General features: G+C 43.2%; 2 protein-coding genes across 5 annotated transcripts; both read right to left on the bottom strand.

Moving 5' to 3' along the window:
• Positions 1 to 1,153: 1,153 nt before the first annotated feature.
• Positions 1,154 to 18,949, bottom strand: LOC105456398 (smoothelin-like protein 1). 4 transcript variants are annotated; one of them, XM_011700375.1, is made up of 8 exons: positions 18,808 to 18,949; positions 15,499 to 15,542; positions 14,104 to 14,388; positions 9,652 to 9,822; positions 2,624 to 2,699; positions 2,313 to 2,436; positions 2,004 to 2,155; positions 1,154 to 1,868 (listed from the first exon to the last, which is right to left on the bottom strand). In XM_011700375.1, exons 2-8 carry the CDS (start codon positions 15,512 to 15,514, stop codon positions 1,745 to 1,747), a joined length of 948 nt encoding a protein of 315 aa, XP_011698677.1. In that variant the 5' UTR covers positions 15,515 to 15,542; positions 18,808 to 18,949; the 3' UTR covers positions 1,154 to 1,744. The 4 variants fall into 4 exon arrangements, 3 of the variants coding, with proteins under 3 accessions (XP_011698677.1, XP_011698675.1, XP_011698676.1); XM_011700373.1 differs by lacking the exon at positions 9,652 to 9,822; XM_011700374.1 differs by lacking the exons at positions 9,652 to 9,822; positions 18,808 to 18,949 and adding an exon at positions 16,301 to 16,915.
• On the bottom strand, positions 5,060 to 9,478 carry LOC105456413. The gene has a single exon (XM_011700408.1). The coding sequence runs from the start codon at positions 9,476 to 9,478 to the stop codon at positions 5,474 to 5,476; it is 4,005 nt and encodes a 1,334-aa protein (XP_011698710.1). The 3' UTR covers positions 5,060 to 5,473.
• Positions 18,950 to 19,195: the final 246 nt, after the last annotated feature.

Below are 19,195 nucleotides of genomic sequence, written 5' to 3' on the forward strand. Positions count from 1 at the left end.
TGGAACAAATCCATTTCCGATTTGAATTCAAAATTAGTTTGAAATAATAAATATAGTAAAAACAAATCTAATTTGAATTAATTTGATTTGAAAAAAGAAGCAAAAAGTATAACTAATAAAAGACAAAACAAATTACATTGTATTTTATTAAATTTGTCAATTGTTTCCATAAAATTTCGATCATTTATAGGTCAATAGGTCATTAGAAATTAGAACGCTATAATATATATATAATAACTCATCAGACAGCACACGGAATATTCTATGAATATCCATTTTTTAAGGATATTGAGGATATCCATAAATCCATAAATGATCCATTTTATGTCCTTCAGATATTCAGTAGACTGTTCATGGGATATTTGTTTATGAAATTGCAGTGGATATGCTAAAAATCCTTGATATCCATAGAATATTCGGTGGACGTCCAGTGAACGTGTAAAAAAATTATGCAGATTTGTAGTATAATTTACAGCATAATTAGCTGTATTGAGTAATTTATAAATTAAAAAATGAACCATATATTTTATAAAATACATTTAATTATTGCATTTCTTCTTGGTGGGACTTCTTAATTCATTTTCCCGCGGGTGTGCGGACGAGAGTGCAAATTTCGCAGGAACAATCTTCCAGGCGCAATAGTATTTGTAACAGTATTTGTATGACTCTTGACTTACTTGATAGAATAATGCATTTACAAAAGAACCCAATTTACTTTCAAAATTAAAGTTTTAAAAATTCCAAAAATTCGAATAAATTCCACTTTTTAATTAATGATATTTTTCTGATGTATTTTTGATAATTTAAATATTAATTACTGTATGCAAGACATTGACGGAATTTTCTCGAAGTCATAAAAAAGGTGAAAGAGAAGCTACGACTTGTCAAGAGAAACCTACAATCGATGAAGTGTATCAAATTTTATTTATATATGTACTATATACTCATCCAACTCTTTTCCCATTGTTTAAATTTAATTTGATAAAAATCAACGAAATACTTATCAGAATATAATCAGATAAGAGATTACACTAACTAAAATATTAAAAATTGCAATTTTAAGAATTTTGAGAATTTCACAAGATTTAAGAATCGCAAAGGTTCAAACTTAAAAATCTATAAGATATAACGTATCAGGAGAATAATTGAAAAATTCTTATTATATCACATATTTATTTGAGAAATTTCTTTGGTACTCTCAAGGCGTTTTAATTAGTTTTTATAATATCGACGCTAATGTCACTAATTTTAGCGATTTTACACATTTTGCTTACACGTAAATACTATCGTGTATTTTCACGTACGTATATATATGTAGAAATAAATCATCTTAGCCGCTGCATCAGCATCGGTAGAAAGTAGTTACACGTTAGTAAAGGCTGCGTGCCAGGAAAATATGCGAGAAATATGAAAATATAAGACATGTACGAATGCATATAGCTTCTCACGCGATTGTGAGACCGACTTCAATGACTCATCATCATCATCATCATCGTTGCCGTCATCATTGTCATCGTCATCATTCATTATAAGACATTGTCTGAAATTCTACGCTTAACTACCAGATTTACATGTGTCCACAGGAACACCGCAATCCTGTATGTATATAAAAAAAATAAATGGCTGTTATTCTAGCCACGTACGAAGTAAAAAAAAAACTTTGTTCTACAAGTAGGCGGTCGTGTTATGTCTTGGCGTGAAGTGGAATTACGTTGCTGCTGTTGCTGATTTATAAGCTAAGCCGCTAGTCCTCATCCTTAAAGCGACGATAGATCGACTGTACGTATGTGAAGACGCACTTCCAGTCCGGCCGTTGCATCATCACCATGTCCTCGACGTCAAGTAGCGGCGCGATTCCAGCGACTTCGCTGCAAGAAAGATGAAAAGTTCTTGCAGGATATTGCAAATAATAAAGAAGAAATAATTAATTAATGGAACTCTCGAAAAGAAGAACAATTGCAGAGCATCTCTCGGTGCGGAAAGGGAAAATTCGGAGCTCTTACTCGGCCTTCGTAAAAGCGAGCTCGAAGTTTTTCCTGCGATTCTCCGGACGTAGAGAATTGTAGTCGAAAGCATCCGGCCTGAAGTGATGGATCAACGCGCAGAATGCCAAACCGTTGTTCCAGCTTGTCGAGAAGTTGTCAAGCTGCACGTTCTGAAACAGAGGGGGAAGCTCTTCTTTTACGTAATTCAACAACTCGTTAACTGCAGCGTAGCGCTTTCCCTTGATAGATTATACGAGGGTGTCGTAACAGTCCGCGCGAGTGTCGGGTCAATATTATTTTACAAAACACACACGATGCATGACTTACCTCATACTCTTTGGTTTTCGATCGGCACCACGCCAGTAATCGCTCCTTAATTTGCGCAGCATTGTCTCGTACAGTTGGTTCGGTAAATTTGAATCGAAAGTCCGTTCCCGGTGATTTTACAGGGCTAAGTAGACAAATCACGGGACAAAAGATGAGCCATTCAGCAAGATGTAAATTAATTAATATTTTTTTTTTCATTAATCAGATTCTTCTTTCTCTCTGCATTAAAGCAATCACAATGTAATCGATAATATAACATATCATGCTTTAATTAATTTAATTACGTGTCGAGTTTTAATTTCAATTCTCACCTTGGCGACAAACTGGCGCTATTTTGCCTATCGAGCTGACGAAATTTGGCAAACGGCGACAGCGGCTTTTTCGGAGCTGAAAAAAAAATAGGGCGCTATAAAGCTACAAATGCTCAAAAGCGGACGATATGTTAGACTCGCGTCGAGATGCATACTAAGATCTGACTGAAATGTTAATGTCTCTCTATATCTATTTTAATTGTCTATAACTCGAATCCTGGTCACAAAGGCGTCAGAGGTGGGAATTAATAGAAAGTCTGGATCTAGCAGAATCGTTCATCTCTCACTCTCGTTGCGTGCCCGTGATGACATGCATTTAGTTGTCTTACAAACAAATTCAATAACAGTTTAGTATGAGAACAGGGTATGGCAATCACGGAGAATATATACATGTGTCTGTACAGATATTAATTGTCTGAATATCTCTTTAGTAATTCTCGGCCAGTAACGAGGAAATGACAAAAAAAAGGGGCGTTTCGAATCGAGTACGATTGTAAAAAGTGGACAGATGCTAAATTCATTGATCGACCGAGATCGATCAACCGCCATCGCCATGCACGCGTTGAAAAAGTATGTCCGCACAATGCACTTGTACTTCCACGAGGACGTCACGAAATGTGGCGGCAAGCATGGGTAGATTTGCATGGTCAGGCGACGCGTTTTGTAAGGAATTCAAATTCTTTTGCCATTCTCTTTCCGTATAATTCGTAAGGACCAACGAAAAGAAGAAGAGATTAAAAAATGTCAATCTTAATCTCAGAAATCTTCTATGTCTAGATCTGTTGGATGTACAACTTAGTTAGCGTAAAATTTTGGTCATCGATAAAGAGCTTTCTGTTACTCTAGTTTGTATCTGAGGATCAATTATAATTTTCACGCAAATTTGCAGAATTGAATGACAGTTTTGAACATTGAAGCAAAGTTACGCGTAGAAATTGTTGATTTTGTTTGTAAACATGTGTGTGAAGATTGTTCCCATGCCAGCTCAATATCATAAGTGCTCCGTGCAAAAACATCCGTCCAAAAAGTTGCTCAATTTTATATTTTTCGTATAAAGAAAGAGAATAATAAATATAATATTAAATATAATATAAGATTAAAAAATATTATGTGCGCGTGCAATTGTAATTATTATTCTGCAATATTGCGCACCACGAAATATAAAAAAATCAATTTCACAAATATAAAAAAATCCTGTTAAATTTCTGGAAAAATTAATTGGATGTAATGCGTTTCACGAATACTGCGAAATATGCAGCTGCAATTGCGACATTCATGCGCATCGTGGAGCTATACATCCTAAATGGAGAAAAAAAAATTGCTGATAAAATTTGATTTTTATAGAACGTCCATTTATTTTCGGGGGATGTTTTCGAGAGGTCTAAGCTGAGTTACTCGAGCATCCACCACAGCATCGCTATGCTCTGCAATTGTACCAGCGCACGTACACTATGATTACACTCTTTAGACACACTCGCAGCAGTGCAAACTGTACACGTCACTGCGTAACAAAAGGATCAACAAAAATAAGGGCTGTGACTCACTGCTTTATTCGGGGATTGGCATTGGTCCTCTCTTAGCGACTCCGTCCGCGAGAACGTGCGCGTCGCGCTCGCTTGGATTTAGATTAAAAAAAAAAGAAGAAAAAAGGGTTGAGAGAAAAAATTGTGAGAGAAAGGGAAGGAGCGCGAGCCACGAGCGTCACGCGTGTAATATATGCGGATTCTATGGCTCGTAGCTAAGTAATGCGGAGCAGAGTAACGGCGGTGTTAATCGACGCGTTGCGCGATGTTCTCTATTTCTCGCTGGTTACAGCAGATTTCGGCATAGCGGCTCCACGTTGTTCGACTTTTCCCGCGCATGTGCCATCAGAAGCGAGGTGATGTTGAGCGAGAAGAGTGATGCGGAGCGCTGGACACCGGGCGGTGGCGATGGTCGTTGAATCGATCTGCACTACCGTCTCTCGTAATGGACGAAGACCATGTATGTCAATTCTCCACCGTGGTTGCACGAAACATGCTATTTTCGCAGAGAGTTATGTAGCTTCGTGTCGGGCAACGACATCGCAAAACGCTTCTCTGTTCCTCAAAGATGTAGCTTCTAATCGGATCTATTAGATCCACCCTCGTAGTATTGCGAGCTGATACGAAGTGTGCTTTGATATACAAATTTCAAACTTAGAGCGATCTTGGCGATTGCGAGAAGATCGCGAGAATTACATGCAGGAAATTAGATACAGTAGGTCTCAAACCCATTAACGTATCTGCCTTCAGTTTCATTTCGATTATCCATGAAAGATGACTGAAACACGTGACATTTTGTGTATAAAATGCAGTTAGAGATAATAATGGATTCACTTTTATGTATATAGGGCACGCCGTTTTCAAGACAGTAGTCGAAGCCAACTTGGGGGGGAAGTATAGAAAAACAGTTAAATCCCAGTTAATCTGAAATCTTAGTTAATGCTTACAGAAATTGTCTTATGAAAACAAATAGTCAACAATAATAATCGTATGCAAACTGCTAACGTAAACAGTCTGATTAGAATTATTGTAACTATGCGCGACGATGCGTCGTCCTGGATGTCAGCTGTCTCGACGGCCGGCCATGCGAATCAAAGTGAGCAAGATCACAGTTTAATGATCCACGTTGTCGATCGATCGCTACATAGCCGTGATAAGATTAATGCAGGTGATTGTAGAATCGTACTTTTATCACGATGTTCAACATGCCGAAATATCGCTGGCTTTTGCACAAAGATTACTCGCAAAGGTATCCGAATGGACACCATTTTTATCGCCACCAAGTCTCCCAAGTATACATCGTGCCGACATGATAAAGATCGGCCGATCAGAAGCGATGATCGTCAGTTTTGGTAGCCTCCTCGAAGATGTCATCGAACACCTTGTCCACGTCGGCACTGTTGAGGCTCGCTACAGGAATCTGCGGCACTGCCGGGATCGCCAGGCGCAGGTTCTCGTCGCATATCCCCGGCATGGTGCGACTTCTGGATAGACTGACAAGACCCTTTTTCACCGAGTCGCGCGACGAGAAACGTCTACCTTTCGAGTCCTTCGCCTCCGCGGCGCCGTCGTTCGCCGGATTGTCAAAGTACCTACGTATTTTATCCTCCATCTTCTTCACGCTGTCCGAGGATGCCTCGTATTGCTTCTTCATCTTGAAGGACGACGGCGATTTCGGCTTGGGCGGTTTCGGAAGATAGGACCCGGTGCCAGCGAAGGATTGCGGCGGTAAGTTACTCAGTGCCGGACGTGACGTAGCGTGATGGCTCTTCGAGAGTGCCAGCTGATGCCACGACTCGGACTTCGACAGGACGATGGATCTGGACGGCCTGTTGGTGCAGGACACGAGGTACTCGTCGCTGGAATCCATCGCGCCGTTCGGGATCGGTTCTTTTTGGCTGGATTTTGATTGACCGCCCGGTTGCTCGTACTGTTCTCTGAGAGCGGTGATTCGATTCTTCGCGCTGAATCCGGAGGACGGTGCTACCGACAGCAAACCAGTGACGACCGCCGGTGCAGGCTCCAATTTCCTCGGTGACTCTAACTTCCTGGGCGATTCCGATTTCCTCGGTATCAATCTCCTCGGCGATCCGGGTTCCGATCTCTTCGGCGGCTCCGGCCTTTTCGGCGGTTCCGGCCTTTTCGGCGGTTCCGGCCTTTTCGGCGGTTCCGGCCTTTTCGACGATTCCGACCTTCTCGGCGGTTCCAGTCTCTTTGGCAGTTCCGGTCTTTTCGGCGGCTCCGGGCTTTTCGGCATTTCGAGCGGCTGAAACCTCAGAGATTGATGAAAGCTGTTAGGCTGATTAAAATTGCTAGATTGATTGACGACAGGCGTATGATAATCGTTCAGCATCGTTCGTTCGTTTTGCAACTGACGGACCAGGTTCTGCTGCAACATATTGTGCCGACGTATTTCGTCCTCCGCGGTCGTGGTGGTCTCGCTGTCGGTCGATTTGGGATACGGCCAGAGCTGTGAGGGTGACAAGGAGGAGGATGGTGACATTCCAGATTCCTGTCTGTGTCCGCCGTCGACCCGCGCCGCTGGAACGTCCGCGGACGCGACAGTCGCGATCGCGCAGGTGTACCGCGTAACGACACCGGCGTCCGCACTGATATCCTGATTTTGGATATTCTGTTCCTCCGGCAAGGCGCCGTCGCTCGTACGTAGATCTTCCTTGCCGATTTCATGCGACACGCTTGGTATCCGTTCCTCGAACGGATCTTTGTTGGGTTTAACGTACGAGATTTTAAAAGTTGGATAAATTTGCGATTGATTATCGAGCACCGATTTAGGCGAGAAATAATTTTCACATCGCGGACTCGTTCGGAAAATTGACTCGCGCTGTTCCGGCGATTCTAGGCCGGAAATCGGTTGAAAAGGAATCTTCTCCGTCGAATACGGCACGGAAACGGTGTCTTTCTTGATAAGGTCGTAAGCATTCTTGTTCGCTAAGGGCAGAGTTTCGTTTCTCGCAGCAATATCGGTTGTTAAGTGATAATTACGATTGTGATCCAGGACAAAATGACTCGAATCCCCGACAGGACGGTAACTACTCGAATCTGATGTCGAAATCGTGTCGTACTGAGGAGTCCAATGATCTTTAGCTTCCTGCACTCCCGATTCGTGGGTTTGGACGGATGCATTATTGTACGCAGACGGTGGCCCCTTTGCGACCCTAGGAGTCACTCGAAACACTCGCGCCTCCTCAGGATGACCGTCGTCGTTGACGCCCGTCTGTATGGCCACGGACGAGCTACCTCTGAACATCGCATCGATCGGTGCGTTCCCCGCGAACGAAGCTCCGGAATCTTTATTATTGCGCACCGGGGCCAGTGGTTCAAAGACACTCTTCTCGCTGCGAAGATCAAATTTATCCTGAACAGATTCCTCGACGACGCGACGCGGCTCACTCGGGCGATACTGCACCTGCGGTCCTTTCTCGGGGAACACCCTGAAAGAAATTTTCCCGTCCACCACGCCTTCTCGTTCTCGCTTCTCGTTTAATGGCGCCAAATTCTTGCGATGCGCGTTCGAGTGTTCGTTGCGCTTGCGAGAATCCTCGACGCTTTTGACTTCCGGGGTAGCGTTTTTGCCGACAAAGGGCGCGAACTGCTTGCAGAACAACCGGTAATCGAGCCGTCCGTTCTCAGTGACCATTTTGTTCGATTTGCTGTCATTTCGATCATGCTCGATCCACGGTGGTCGTGGGAAAGCGGATTTTTTAATATTCTCGTTCACGTTGAACGGCGGTTGAGACTGGTTGCCGTTTCGGTCGAATATCTTGGCTTTCTCGCGTAAGGAATTTCCGGACGGTGGCGCGTTGTCCCTTGGCCAGTGATGGCCGGGCGGGGACGTCGGGGTGCAGGGCTTCTCGATCTTCCGAAACAGCGACGAAGGAGCGTGTCTGAAGCCCGCGTCCGGCTGCGGCACGTTTGCGTTTGCGAACGGGAAACCGTTGTGCGCCGCGCCGCCGCTGTCGATCGGCGTCTTCTTGCCCATCGAAATTTGAGGAGACGTTTGGGGAGTGTTTTGGGGAGTATTCGGGAAGCGTTTCACGGTGTTCTGCAGCCTCGGTGACGACTTGTCGATGTCATTCGTAGACGAAGGCTTGTCGAAAGCGGTCTTGATGTTCGAGAACCGGCTGTTCCAGTTCTCGTTCGTCTGCGACATGTCCGCTGCCTTGGTGTAGCCAAAAGATTTGACAAAGGCAGGCGTGGCGTTGTACACCGACGTGTTCTCGTTGTTCCGGCTGATCAGCGCCAGGAACTTCTTGTCGTTCTCCGTTCTCGGCTGGAACGACGGCACGGCGAGATTGGGCGCGTTCGTGGTGATCTTGTCGCCCACGTTGATGGGACGTCGCAGCACTACGCAACCGGGATTGTCGTAACCGAGACCGTCGGTCTGTAATTTCAGGTAGCTCGGTATGTCGATAGTGTTGGCGCGCTTGATCTTCGACTTTTTCGCCGCGAACTTGTTGCCGCCGTTGTTGCACCTGCCGGCGCTGATCAGTTCCGCGCGTTGTCGAAGCGCCGCCGCGAGTTTCGTCACCCGACTCTTCTCCTCGCACGCTCTCTTGATCGCGGTTTCCTCGTCGTCGTCGCTCACCTTCTCCTGGTAACCGTCGTTCTGATATCGGGTCTGGCGCGCGTTCGACTCATCCACCGTTCTAGTTGCGATCGCCGGCCGATCCGCGTAACCGATCTGCGGCGGGATCTGCAGCTGCGGCCGGTATCCACCGGTGTCCTTATTCTTGTCGCGCAACGACTGACGCTGATTGATCACGTCCTTCGTGTATTTGTCATGGATCTCCTCCACGTGCGGCCTCTCGCCGCTCGTCGAGTTCAACGACGCGGGCAACAGTGGTTCGAGTCGCTCAATCGAGAACACCTGGTCGTTCAGTCTCGCCAGGTCAGCGCTGCTCTCCTCCAACTGCCTTCTCGCACGCGCGATCTCCTCGGCGGAGACGCCGATGGTGTGCCTGACGGGGCGCCGTCTTCGTCCGGGCGGCGCGCCGTTGCCACCCTGCGTCGCGACGTCGATCGTCCTGTCGCCCCCGCCGCCACCCGATTCCCTCTCTTCCACCGGCACCTGCAGCCGCGACAGCAGACTCGACACCAGCCGCAGGAGATGTAGCTTACTCGTGGGATCCGACACGCCGCCGTGCTTCGCGAGCGTCGCGACGTCCGTGCGCTCGAGCGTCTCGCGCAAACGGGAGAGCGCGGTCTGGATGTCCGACAGCAGCAGATCCTCCAGGAACTTGAGCTCGTCCTTCCTCGATACGGGCACGTCGTGGTCGCAACCGTGGTCGCTGCCGAGCAACGCCAGTTCCATACAACGGCGCGCGCAGGGTGATCGGTCGCCGACCACGTCGGTGCCGGCGCCGACGCCGAGCGCGGCGTGCGACGTCGCCGTCGGCTCGTCGCCCCGCTGGCAACCCGCTGCCAGGGATCGCTCGAGCGCCTCGCGCAGACGTTCTACCAGTACCGGCAATGAATTCCACTCACCGACTGCCGCGCTGGCACCGCCGCCGCTGGTGCGACGCTGCTGTCCGTCTCCGACGTCGACGGTGGTTGCCAATGGCACCCCTACACCCGGTTCCGCCTGCCTCGCGGCTACCCCCGACACCGGCGCGCCGTCGTCCGACGACGCGCTTCTCGTGACGGTCGCCAGCTCTGCTGCGGAGGAAAGATAGGACGGTAATTGAAAATTATTCATATGTATAATCACATCGAGTCTATTCGATTAGATTATCTAAGAAGGTAGAGCTTATATAAAATTCATCATATTGGTTTTGCTCTAAAATTGATTATCGCTTTATAAAAATTTTAATGAAAATAATTATCGCGCTTTTTGTTTCTATTTTCTACAATTGTTAATTTTGTTATATCGCTGAATATCGTAAATTATTGCAAAATATATAATTTCTTTAATCAATATATTTCTTTGTATGATTTTAAAAGAAGCAGACAAATTTTTCATTCGTATTGTATGTATATGTAATGATCACTGGATCGTTATGTAACAAAGATAAATATTTTTAGCATCTCCAATATACTTATAACTATGTACAGTTTATATGGACTTTATATTTTTATATTCTATATAATATTTAATAAAATAATTAACATGGATTCATTGGCAGATAATTATATAAAAATATTACATAAAAGGTATTGTATAAAAATTAACTGACGAGGAAATCAATTCTATACGTTAGAATAAAACTATGCATATATGTATTATGTATATATACGCAAGTGTGAAAACGCATACCTACTATGTTTTCAGACTTTGCGAAGAAAATGTTGCCCGCGGTAAAATACTGCTAGTCGAATAGCGGAAGAAAACTCACTGCGCTCTTTTCTGCCAGAACGATCGCTATTTTTAATCCGTGATTGAAGAGTCCGAGTGTAAATCTTGACAAGTGGTGCTTCTCGACTGAATTATGTACAATTCGATTGCTCGCGTCGGTGATTTACTCATACTCGCTTCTCGCTTCCTGAAATTACTTTGCAACGATTTATCGTTTTAAACAGAGACCTTCGTCAAGATCCTCCGAGCTTTCGACATTCGCGTTTTCAAAAGCACCATCCATGCCACCTTTACACTCGGATTATATTTTAGTTGTCGCATATATCGCACGATTGAAAAAAAAAACCGTGAAAGTAGAGCAGCGTAAATTATTCTATAAACGATAAGAGAAATACTAATGACAAAATATTACATAAATGAAAACACTATTCAGATATTCGTTTAACTGAAGAAGCACTGTTTTATGATCGCGAGAGAGATTAGACTATAAATTTTGACAAATCGTACTCGTCCACGTTAAATCCAACCGAAAAGAGAAAAAGAAAAAACAACGCGTTATTTCCACACGTCGACACCACGTTTTCGAATGTAACTCGCTCCACGCTCGCTTATCGCTCCACGAAGAAACACGCGTTGTCAAGACCTCGCGCACGTCCAGCCGCTTCGGCACGTCTCTCTTCGGCACGTCAACGCGTCGCGCGTTTTAAGAGCGTCTCGCGAGCTGGGAGCGGGTCGCGGGGCAGTTTTGTTAGAAGCATTGTAAAACAACCGGTTTTCGCGCGCGACAATCCGTCCCGCGCGAATCCGCGGCGCGCGAGCTTCGATACCTCGGACGTATCGCACGATCGTATCGCGATTGCACCGCTAATCCTCCTCTCCTAGGGGATGCGCGACCGCGGACGATCGCGCGCGAGCGAGCAAACGCGAGGAAGAGAGGAAGAGAGGCCGCGCACTGCAGTGAGTTTTAATGCGCTATTGGAACACACAATATATTTTTACCCGATTACGATCGTCTGTCGCGCTGCCGCTACTGCTGCTGCGCGCGGACGCGCGATTTCTTCGCGACTCGCGAGGACTCGAGAGGGGAAGAAAGAGAGAGAAAGAACGTGCGGCTCGCGCGAGCGGAGATCGCGACCGAACGCGCGCGCTGACCGGCTTCGGCTATCGCGCGCGCGCTCGCTTTATTTAAAACAACGTACGGGGATTCTCTCTCCGCGGGGATTTATTTTCGGTCGCTCGTTCGACGCCCGTGCAGCTGCTGTGCGAAGCGAAGCGAAGCGGGGCGAGGCGGCGCGAGGCGTGGCGAGGCGGGCGCGCGCCGCACGCCGCGTAAAACTACCCGCGTGTTACGAGGCGAGTCACAAAAGCCCGAAAACGCTCGCGCGTTTCTTTATCGCGCTGTGCGATTTTGCGCGCAGCGGGGATCGTCTAATAACAGCCTAACCGCCGCGCCTCGCCTGTCTCATTAATCACATTTGTCGCGTTGTTATTGCACCGTCAATGCAACCGTCAATGTCGCATTTTTATTTTTGGAATACGAAGGCGTTACAATGACGCCGATTGCGAAATAATGTCAGAGAATTGAGGCTGCCTGACGCTATATGATTTGACAGAAGGAAGTGACGCCTGGCTAACAATAAGTTGTTCTTGCTTCTCGCCCTAACACGCTCTATTGGCGGCTGAAAGCCGTCCCGTATTTACCGCCGTCGTTTAAAAATTAAAAAGTAATCCGGAAATGTATTCCATTTAAATTATTGCCTGTTATTGCATTCAAAAATGGGACAAGGTAGCGGACGAACGTGCGCACAGATACATAACATTGGTTGTACCCCAGTTGTTGCGCGTTCCACTTATTGCTCCCCAACCGCCCATTCTCCATTTCTCTTTCCGGATGGGAAAGCTTTCGTATAGCGCAGCCTTCTTTCTGCGGACTGTAAACGCGTCCGGATCAGAAACGACACTTTTTGATTTGCCTAACGGAATCGAGAACTTCAAAACTGTAGCGGCAATACAGAGATTTTCTGCTTTATACTTTCTGCACACACTAACGTCTAGCCTGTGGTACTTCTCTTCTACTTGTGAATCGTCTTTGTGCCAATTTTTCTGCTCTCTTTCTTCACACACTATTTCATCTTCTTTCATTCCGTTCATTGTCCTGGTTTAACAACGTATTTTCCCTCTATGCTATTTCTATCGCCTTATGTTTTTCCCTCTTTCTCTCTCTCTTTCGCTCTCTACACTTCTCTTCTTTCTCTTTCTCCCTCTCTCGTTCTCGTCAATAATTCTATTTTTGAGAGCGCCATCAGTCTCCGTTGTGCGTAACAATATTTCATATTCCGAGAATTTAAATCGGGCATTTCCATTGTAGTATCGGGTAACTGTGTGTATAATTGTATATCGGCCGCGAGAACGTAAGATTTGTAAATAACGCGGGAACCTGTAGCGCGCGACCGAAATAGTTCGCGCGTAAGAAAGTTTAGATTTCCTTGAAACACACCGCGAAACGCAGATCGCCGTATATCCGCGCCGAACTATCCGCTGACGTCGCTATTCAAATAAACGCCGTGAACGTCGATGCGAATAATGGCAGCGCTAACGCAAACACGTCGACGACTTGGGTGAGCAGCGCCGATTGGTTCCGACAAGTGCGACGGGGTAAACACGCCGTCTCGAACGCAGTGCGTTGGTGCGCAATTTCTTTAAAGTTGATAGAATTTCTATTTTAACCGGCGCGCGAGATGTCCCAGAAACGCCGTACTTAATTTCGAACGAAGAATTTCTCAACGTTAAAGATAGATAAGCGGAAATTAATTTTTTCTAACTGAAGAATCGAGCCGGAAATCAACGTAAACCTAAATTTTCAAAAGTTGAAAACGCATCACGTTTCGCGAAATAATTCTCCTAATATCAGATATAACAGAATTGTATTATTTACCTAAATTCAAGCGCAGGTGCGCTTTAATTTCTCTCGCAAGTTTAATTATATCAAAGTATCTAATGTTGGAAGGAGGTAACAAAAGCAAGATGGCACGAGATCAAATTTTCAAATTCTCAGAAACCAAAGTGTACGTCTACTGTGTATTCTAACTTACTGTTTCAACGATATATTTTGATACAATGTATCTTATTCTTCAAACGTGTTATACAAACGTGTAACATTCTTAATAGCAGTCCTTTAGTTTTTGACATAATTAAATTTCGTGTATCAAAAGTGTATACGCAAAAATTTCTAAGTTGTACCTCTTAGACCAATGCCATAACACATTGTATAGTGATATTACTGTTTGCATTTATTGTTCGTGTTAATTACTTAATATTTTTATATCATATTTAATTCAAGCATCTCGCAACATTCGAAGCTTAATGATTTTCTTGCATAAAATTTCGTTCGTACTCAAGTACATTTTTTCGTTACTAATTTCTCGAATTCTCTTTCTTTACTTCTTGATATTCATACACAAATTTAATACCGAAAGGTAATGATTAATTGCTTATTTTGAATATTAAAAACACAATTATTGATTATCACTGTTATCCATTCAAAATAAGTAATTTCCAATTTTTAATTGGCCATTGTATTGAATTGCATTTCCGTAAGGGCTGTAGGTGCTTGATAAGCAGATCGAAATGCGCGGCTTACCAACCTGAGGCCGACGTTTCTTCCTTTTGCGTCTCTTCGCAACTCGGCGTCTCCCTCGCTCGCGTCTCTTCCACTTCCTCTCGTTCCTTCTCCTTTACTTCTTCTCGTTCCTTTTCCTTAACTTCCTCTTGTTCCTCCTCCGGCTCCTTCGTCGACGATTTTTCCGACAAAGACTCTGTCGACTCTGAGCTATCCGATTCCTCTATCGTGCTCGCTACCTCATGGCTGACTCCCACTGTCTCCGTGGTCTCATCTTGAGCGTCATCCTGCTCCGACGCGTCCTGCGAATCTGCAAAAACGAGTTGAAGATAATGATCGTTCAGCAATTGCAAGTACACTTACGTTAATCGGAAAAAGATATGAGAAGCGATCATCCGCAATGAAAGATGTCTCTTTTGATCGAGCGAATGCAACGCGGCTTGAAAGATTAAAGTCCTCGATGCGTTAGTCGTGGAATTTCATGTGTCAGAGGCAAAGAAATCTTTGATGTTCGACAATATATGTTTGTGCTTTTGAAAAATTTGCATTCGATTTCTATGCGGAAATAATTAATGTTGTATTAACAATATTAGCCCAATAGTAGTCCAGTTGAAAATAATTTTGTTCATTCAATAACAGTATTATAATGAAACAAATAACAAATTTTATTAAAACAAGAACATGGCGTATTTATTTTATTAATACTGTCAGTGACTTAACAAGATTATGTTCAATTAGATGCTATCGACTAATGCTATATTAATACATCTTTTTTTTCCGTATGTGTAACTCCAAAAACTATAAGTTATGTAAAATAAGATGCAACAATCTCTTATTAAGTTTTTTTTAAAATATTACAATAATTATTAATCTTTAAAACATTGTGCTCGAAGAAGATATCGTTTTATAAAGTGGTAGGATGAAAATGTACTGAACTCATGTGTTTTTTAATCTCAGTTCTGTCGACACACACAAGATTAATATACATATACGATTCTTATTATTTTTGGCCGTTTCGCAGACAGGCAGACAGTGTTTTATGAGGATCGATGACGTAGCTCGGTGAACGCTTCTTGTTAATAATAAACATCGTCAGTGCAGCGGCGAACACAGCGGATTATAATATCGCAGAAATGCGACAGGATGTAAACTGTTTGCATCCCGGAGAGGCAGTAGACAGAGGTACGTTTTCATATTGCGATAGAATGCGGTCGTCCAGAGTCTTTGGTTAATACGCTCTGCATTCTGGTTACACATTTTGATTTGTTACACGGTTTGATCATATTGAACATTACATTTTTGCACGCATACGCTGAATTACGCTCGTTCCTGTGACTTCCTCCACTGACACTCGTGTTTATCTATCTACGGTGATACTCAAGCAACATGGTCGTGACGGAGCTCGTAAAGAGGCTCTCACCTTCTATTCCCGACATTTCGGCACGCGCCGCCTCGACTGGACGCCTAGAAAAGTAAACAGAACTATTAGGAAAGAATAATATTTACAATTTTACTTTTTTCCTACCAATATCAAAGTAAAAAAAAAAAAATTCTCGCCGTCTTATTTAAGAATATTGGAGCCACAAAAGATTTGTTCATTTTTTTAATTTCTGAGTTAGGGATTTTTTCTTATGAGGTGTTACAGCCCGCTAAACCATTTTAATTCGATAGGCGATTATTCGCAATGAAAGTCTCTTTTGATAAGCGAATGCAATGAAAGATTAGAGTTCTCGATGCGTAAGTGGAATCTCGTATGTTAGACAGAGAATTAATATTTGATGTGTGACTAATATATTTGTGTTTCTGAAAAACTAATATTTATGATATAAAGCGATATTCGAGTTATTCTGTAAAATTGTAATTTCACCTGTATATTTTCCTTCAAATTATGAACCAAGATTTATTACATGTGCTATGTAAATTTAATTGTTGCACATGTTATTTATATTATTTATTGTATATGTCATCAATATCAATTTTGAATACGTTCCGTATTCTTATTCTCTAAATACGTTTTATATTTTTTTTTCGATTAGAGCGTCAGACGACTTCGATTTCTTGCGAGGTTTAATTCAGATTTAATTCACCGATACGATCACGTATTGCAATGAATCCAACGTCATATCAGATACGCGATACGGCAGGGATCGCGATCGGATTAAAGTTTTATGTGCGGATCGCATGGCTAAACTTCGCGTGGCGTTAGCGAATCAAACGCCTACCTTCTTCTTCGTGACGTTCCCAGATTTGTCCTAGATCGTTCCCAGATTGCGAGATTCGCTCCGTTATTGAGGATAACAAAGGCGAGAGAGCGAAGTGGAGACGAGGTGGTGCGCACACGTGGTGCACGCGGCGTTGCGTGCTCTAACGAAGCATCGCCGTCGTCACTTTCGCGGCTTTTGAGGGCCGTTTCGCGCGAAAATAGCTCTGACCCGTTTTTCGGTACGTTCGGAAATTAGGAAGAAGCGGGCTAGACAGCGCGCTGATTTGCACGCGGGACGACCATGATAGGTAGGCGGTAGTGGCGAACGCGGTGTGTGCCACGAGGTCGCACTTTATAAATAGGCCGGGCGAGTTGCAGCGTGTAGGTAGACGCCTCCGAATGCTACCGCGAGGAAGTGCTCGTCGCAGAGATTCCTCGTCGAGATTACCACGCGATTTCGCGCGAGTTTTCGGCTTAACGACGAATGAATGAAAGTTCGCCAGAGGAATCGAGCGAAACGATTGCGATTTCAGCAAAAAGAATTTCGTTCATCAAACTGTTTCTTCTTCATCGCGGTTTACTATATCAATTTTTTATGCCCACCAATATAGATTAACTTTAATCTCGGCTCAATTTACTCTTCATCTTTTTTTTAGTTTTAAAAATTTAAAAAAAAGATGAAGAGTAAGTTGAACTGAGATTAAAGTTAAACTACATTGATGGAAATAGCCATTAGTCAGATATTGAAAAACAATTAAAAGGACACAGTGATGCCACTAATTCACTGTTTAAAAATTTTTTAAAAGTTGTTTTCTTCTCAATATTTCTCAGATTAATTTTTTTGAATTTTTGAAAAAAAGAATAGGTTGTGGATTGTGTTTACTGTTGTATCGAATTATTCTTTCATTTGATTTGGCAAAAGTTTTCACGTAATCGATAGAAATACAGACACATGAATGTACTTCATAAAAAACACCATAGAAATTTTAAAGATTTAAATATTTTTTGGTGTTTCTTTTAAATTTTCTTTTTGGCTAAAAATAAGTTAAGTAGCAACACGTTAATTTCCTTATCTTGCCTGTCACTTTTTTTTAATAAATAAATAACTTGTTATTTGATTTGATGCGCTTAGCTTTTTTTATACATGACCGTTCGTTGTAACGGATCGCGTGTGTTTGATCCGACTTCAAACCGATTAATTTCACCCTGTGTTTAATCCTACTTCAATTCGCGATTTCATCCTTCCAATCCTATTTGTCGTTACTTACACATTTCGATCGCGCAGCCGTGACTTTTAGTAAATGATTCCACGTGGCAGCACGCCAACGATCACTTTACCATCCTGTTACTTGAAGCTCGCCGACTCACGATGACGGCCTCGTCGAATTTTCGCTTCGTCGACGGTCACGTATTTTCGGATACAGGAATGCAGTTTCCGTAGACCGCGCTCCCGTTTTCGGACTTGGTAAAATTGACGAAAAGCATTTCGTAAAAGCCGCGAGAAATGGTGAAATTCGCACAAAGAGAAATCTAACGCTTTAAAGTAATGCAAAGTATCGATCAAATCCTCCTCAATTGCGAATTCAGAATTATTTCGATTTAATTGTAGACGTAATTATAAATATTATAATTACGTTTTCAGAACATAACAGGATTCAATTCAATTTTTAATTGCATCATTGTTTTCTTTTTTATATTAAAAATAAAAAATAAATAAAATTAACCTGAATTTTATATCTTTTTTTAAAAAAAAATATAAAAGAATTTAGTGTGTTTTGTATGTACGCCAGAAACAGCGACGCATTTGGAGTAAAAATAACATTTATAAATAACATATACTATTCTTGAAACAAAGAGTTGCTTCTGAGATTTCCATAATTGATTCTTATCAAATTTGGCATTAAAAAGGTCAGTATTTCAATGAGTCATCTCCTTCATAATTCGTATCCATCATAATTAACTTTTTCAAAATTACTGAATGTATATATATGTATCATTACATTTTTCCAAAAGATTATGGAAGTTAATATAAATAAACCTGCACATACATTGCATGTATCAGTTAAAAAAGCTTTCGAAACAATACTACTGCCACATGGTCTAATGTCATTCTTTTGTTATGGAACAAAAGATATGGATCTTTTAATAATCGTCTAATTATTATCTTTATTGCAATAGATGTACACGCATCAATATATATATATATATATATAAATTAATCTTAGACAAGGCCAAGAATTACAGATTTTTCACTTCAATTATCATAATTTAACGACACCGAATACTGTATGAAAAACCGTACCAATAATTGCACTGAAAAATTCAAAATTAATCACCGACTTTACGAGAATTTTTAATAACTGCAAGATACAGTCCCTCCGCTCCAAATATTGTCACACTTAACCAGTTGTTAATTGTATCCGAAATGGACTAATTGCTTTTTTGAAAGAATTACGATTTTTTCGGATTCGCGGAAAAATGCAGAAAATGCTGAGGCAGGACGGATACGAAAGGGTTGATTTTTACCTTAAGGATCGGAGAACCAGCCTTCGCGGGTGGCAGTAGGAGGCCCAAGCCCTCGGGAGACTGCAGCGAGCGGCCGTTTCGCCACCACCGAACTCTCGCCGTTCCGGTGGTTATTGCTGGCGGCGGTGGTGGTGGCCGACACGGCGCTGGATGATGCTCCGCTATCAACGCTGCCGTTAAAAGCATTAGCGTCACCGGGCCCAAATTAGACGGCCCGAAATAGCGGAATTATTGGCGGCGGTATAGCATAGCCGGCTTGGACACGGCATACCGCTGTGCCCGGCCTCGGAGAACGAATACGGTCCGACGCCGCTTCCGCTACCGGTATATGCGACACGATGCATGCGATTCGATGCGTCTGGCATCGACATATCGGACGAGATCGCGA

This window comes from Wasmannia auropunctata, unplaced genomic scaffold (genome assembly GCF_000956235.1).
Source record: "Wasmannia auropunctata unplaced genomic scaffold, wasmannia.A_1.0 LD335690.1, whole genome shotgun sequence".
Taxonomy (NCBI): Eukaryota; Metazoa; Arthropoda; class Insecta; order Hymenoptera; family Formicidae; genus Wasmannia; species Wasmannia auropunctata.

Bases quoted from the DNA above. Each gene is read 5' to 3' on its own strand.
- LOC105456398 (XM_011700375.1), bottom strand. The intron at 9,823-14,103 runs GTTGGTAAGCCG...TTTCCTCCGCAG, and splicing joins GGAAGAAACGTCGGCCTCAG to CAGAGCTGGCGACCGTCACG. The intron at 1,869-2,003 runs GTAAGAGCTCCG...TCTTTCTTGCAG, and splicing joins CTCGCTTTTACGAAGGCCGA to CGAAGTCGCTGGAATCGCGC.
- LOC105456413 (XM_011700408.1), bottom strand. From the start codon at position 9,478: ATGGAACTGGCGTTGCTCGGCAGCGACCACGGTTGCGACCACGACGTG.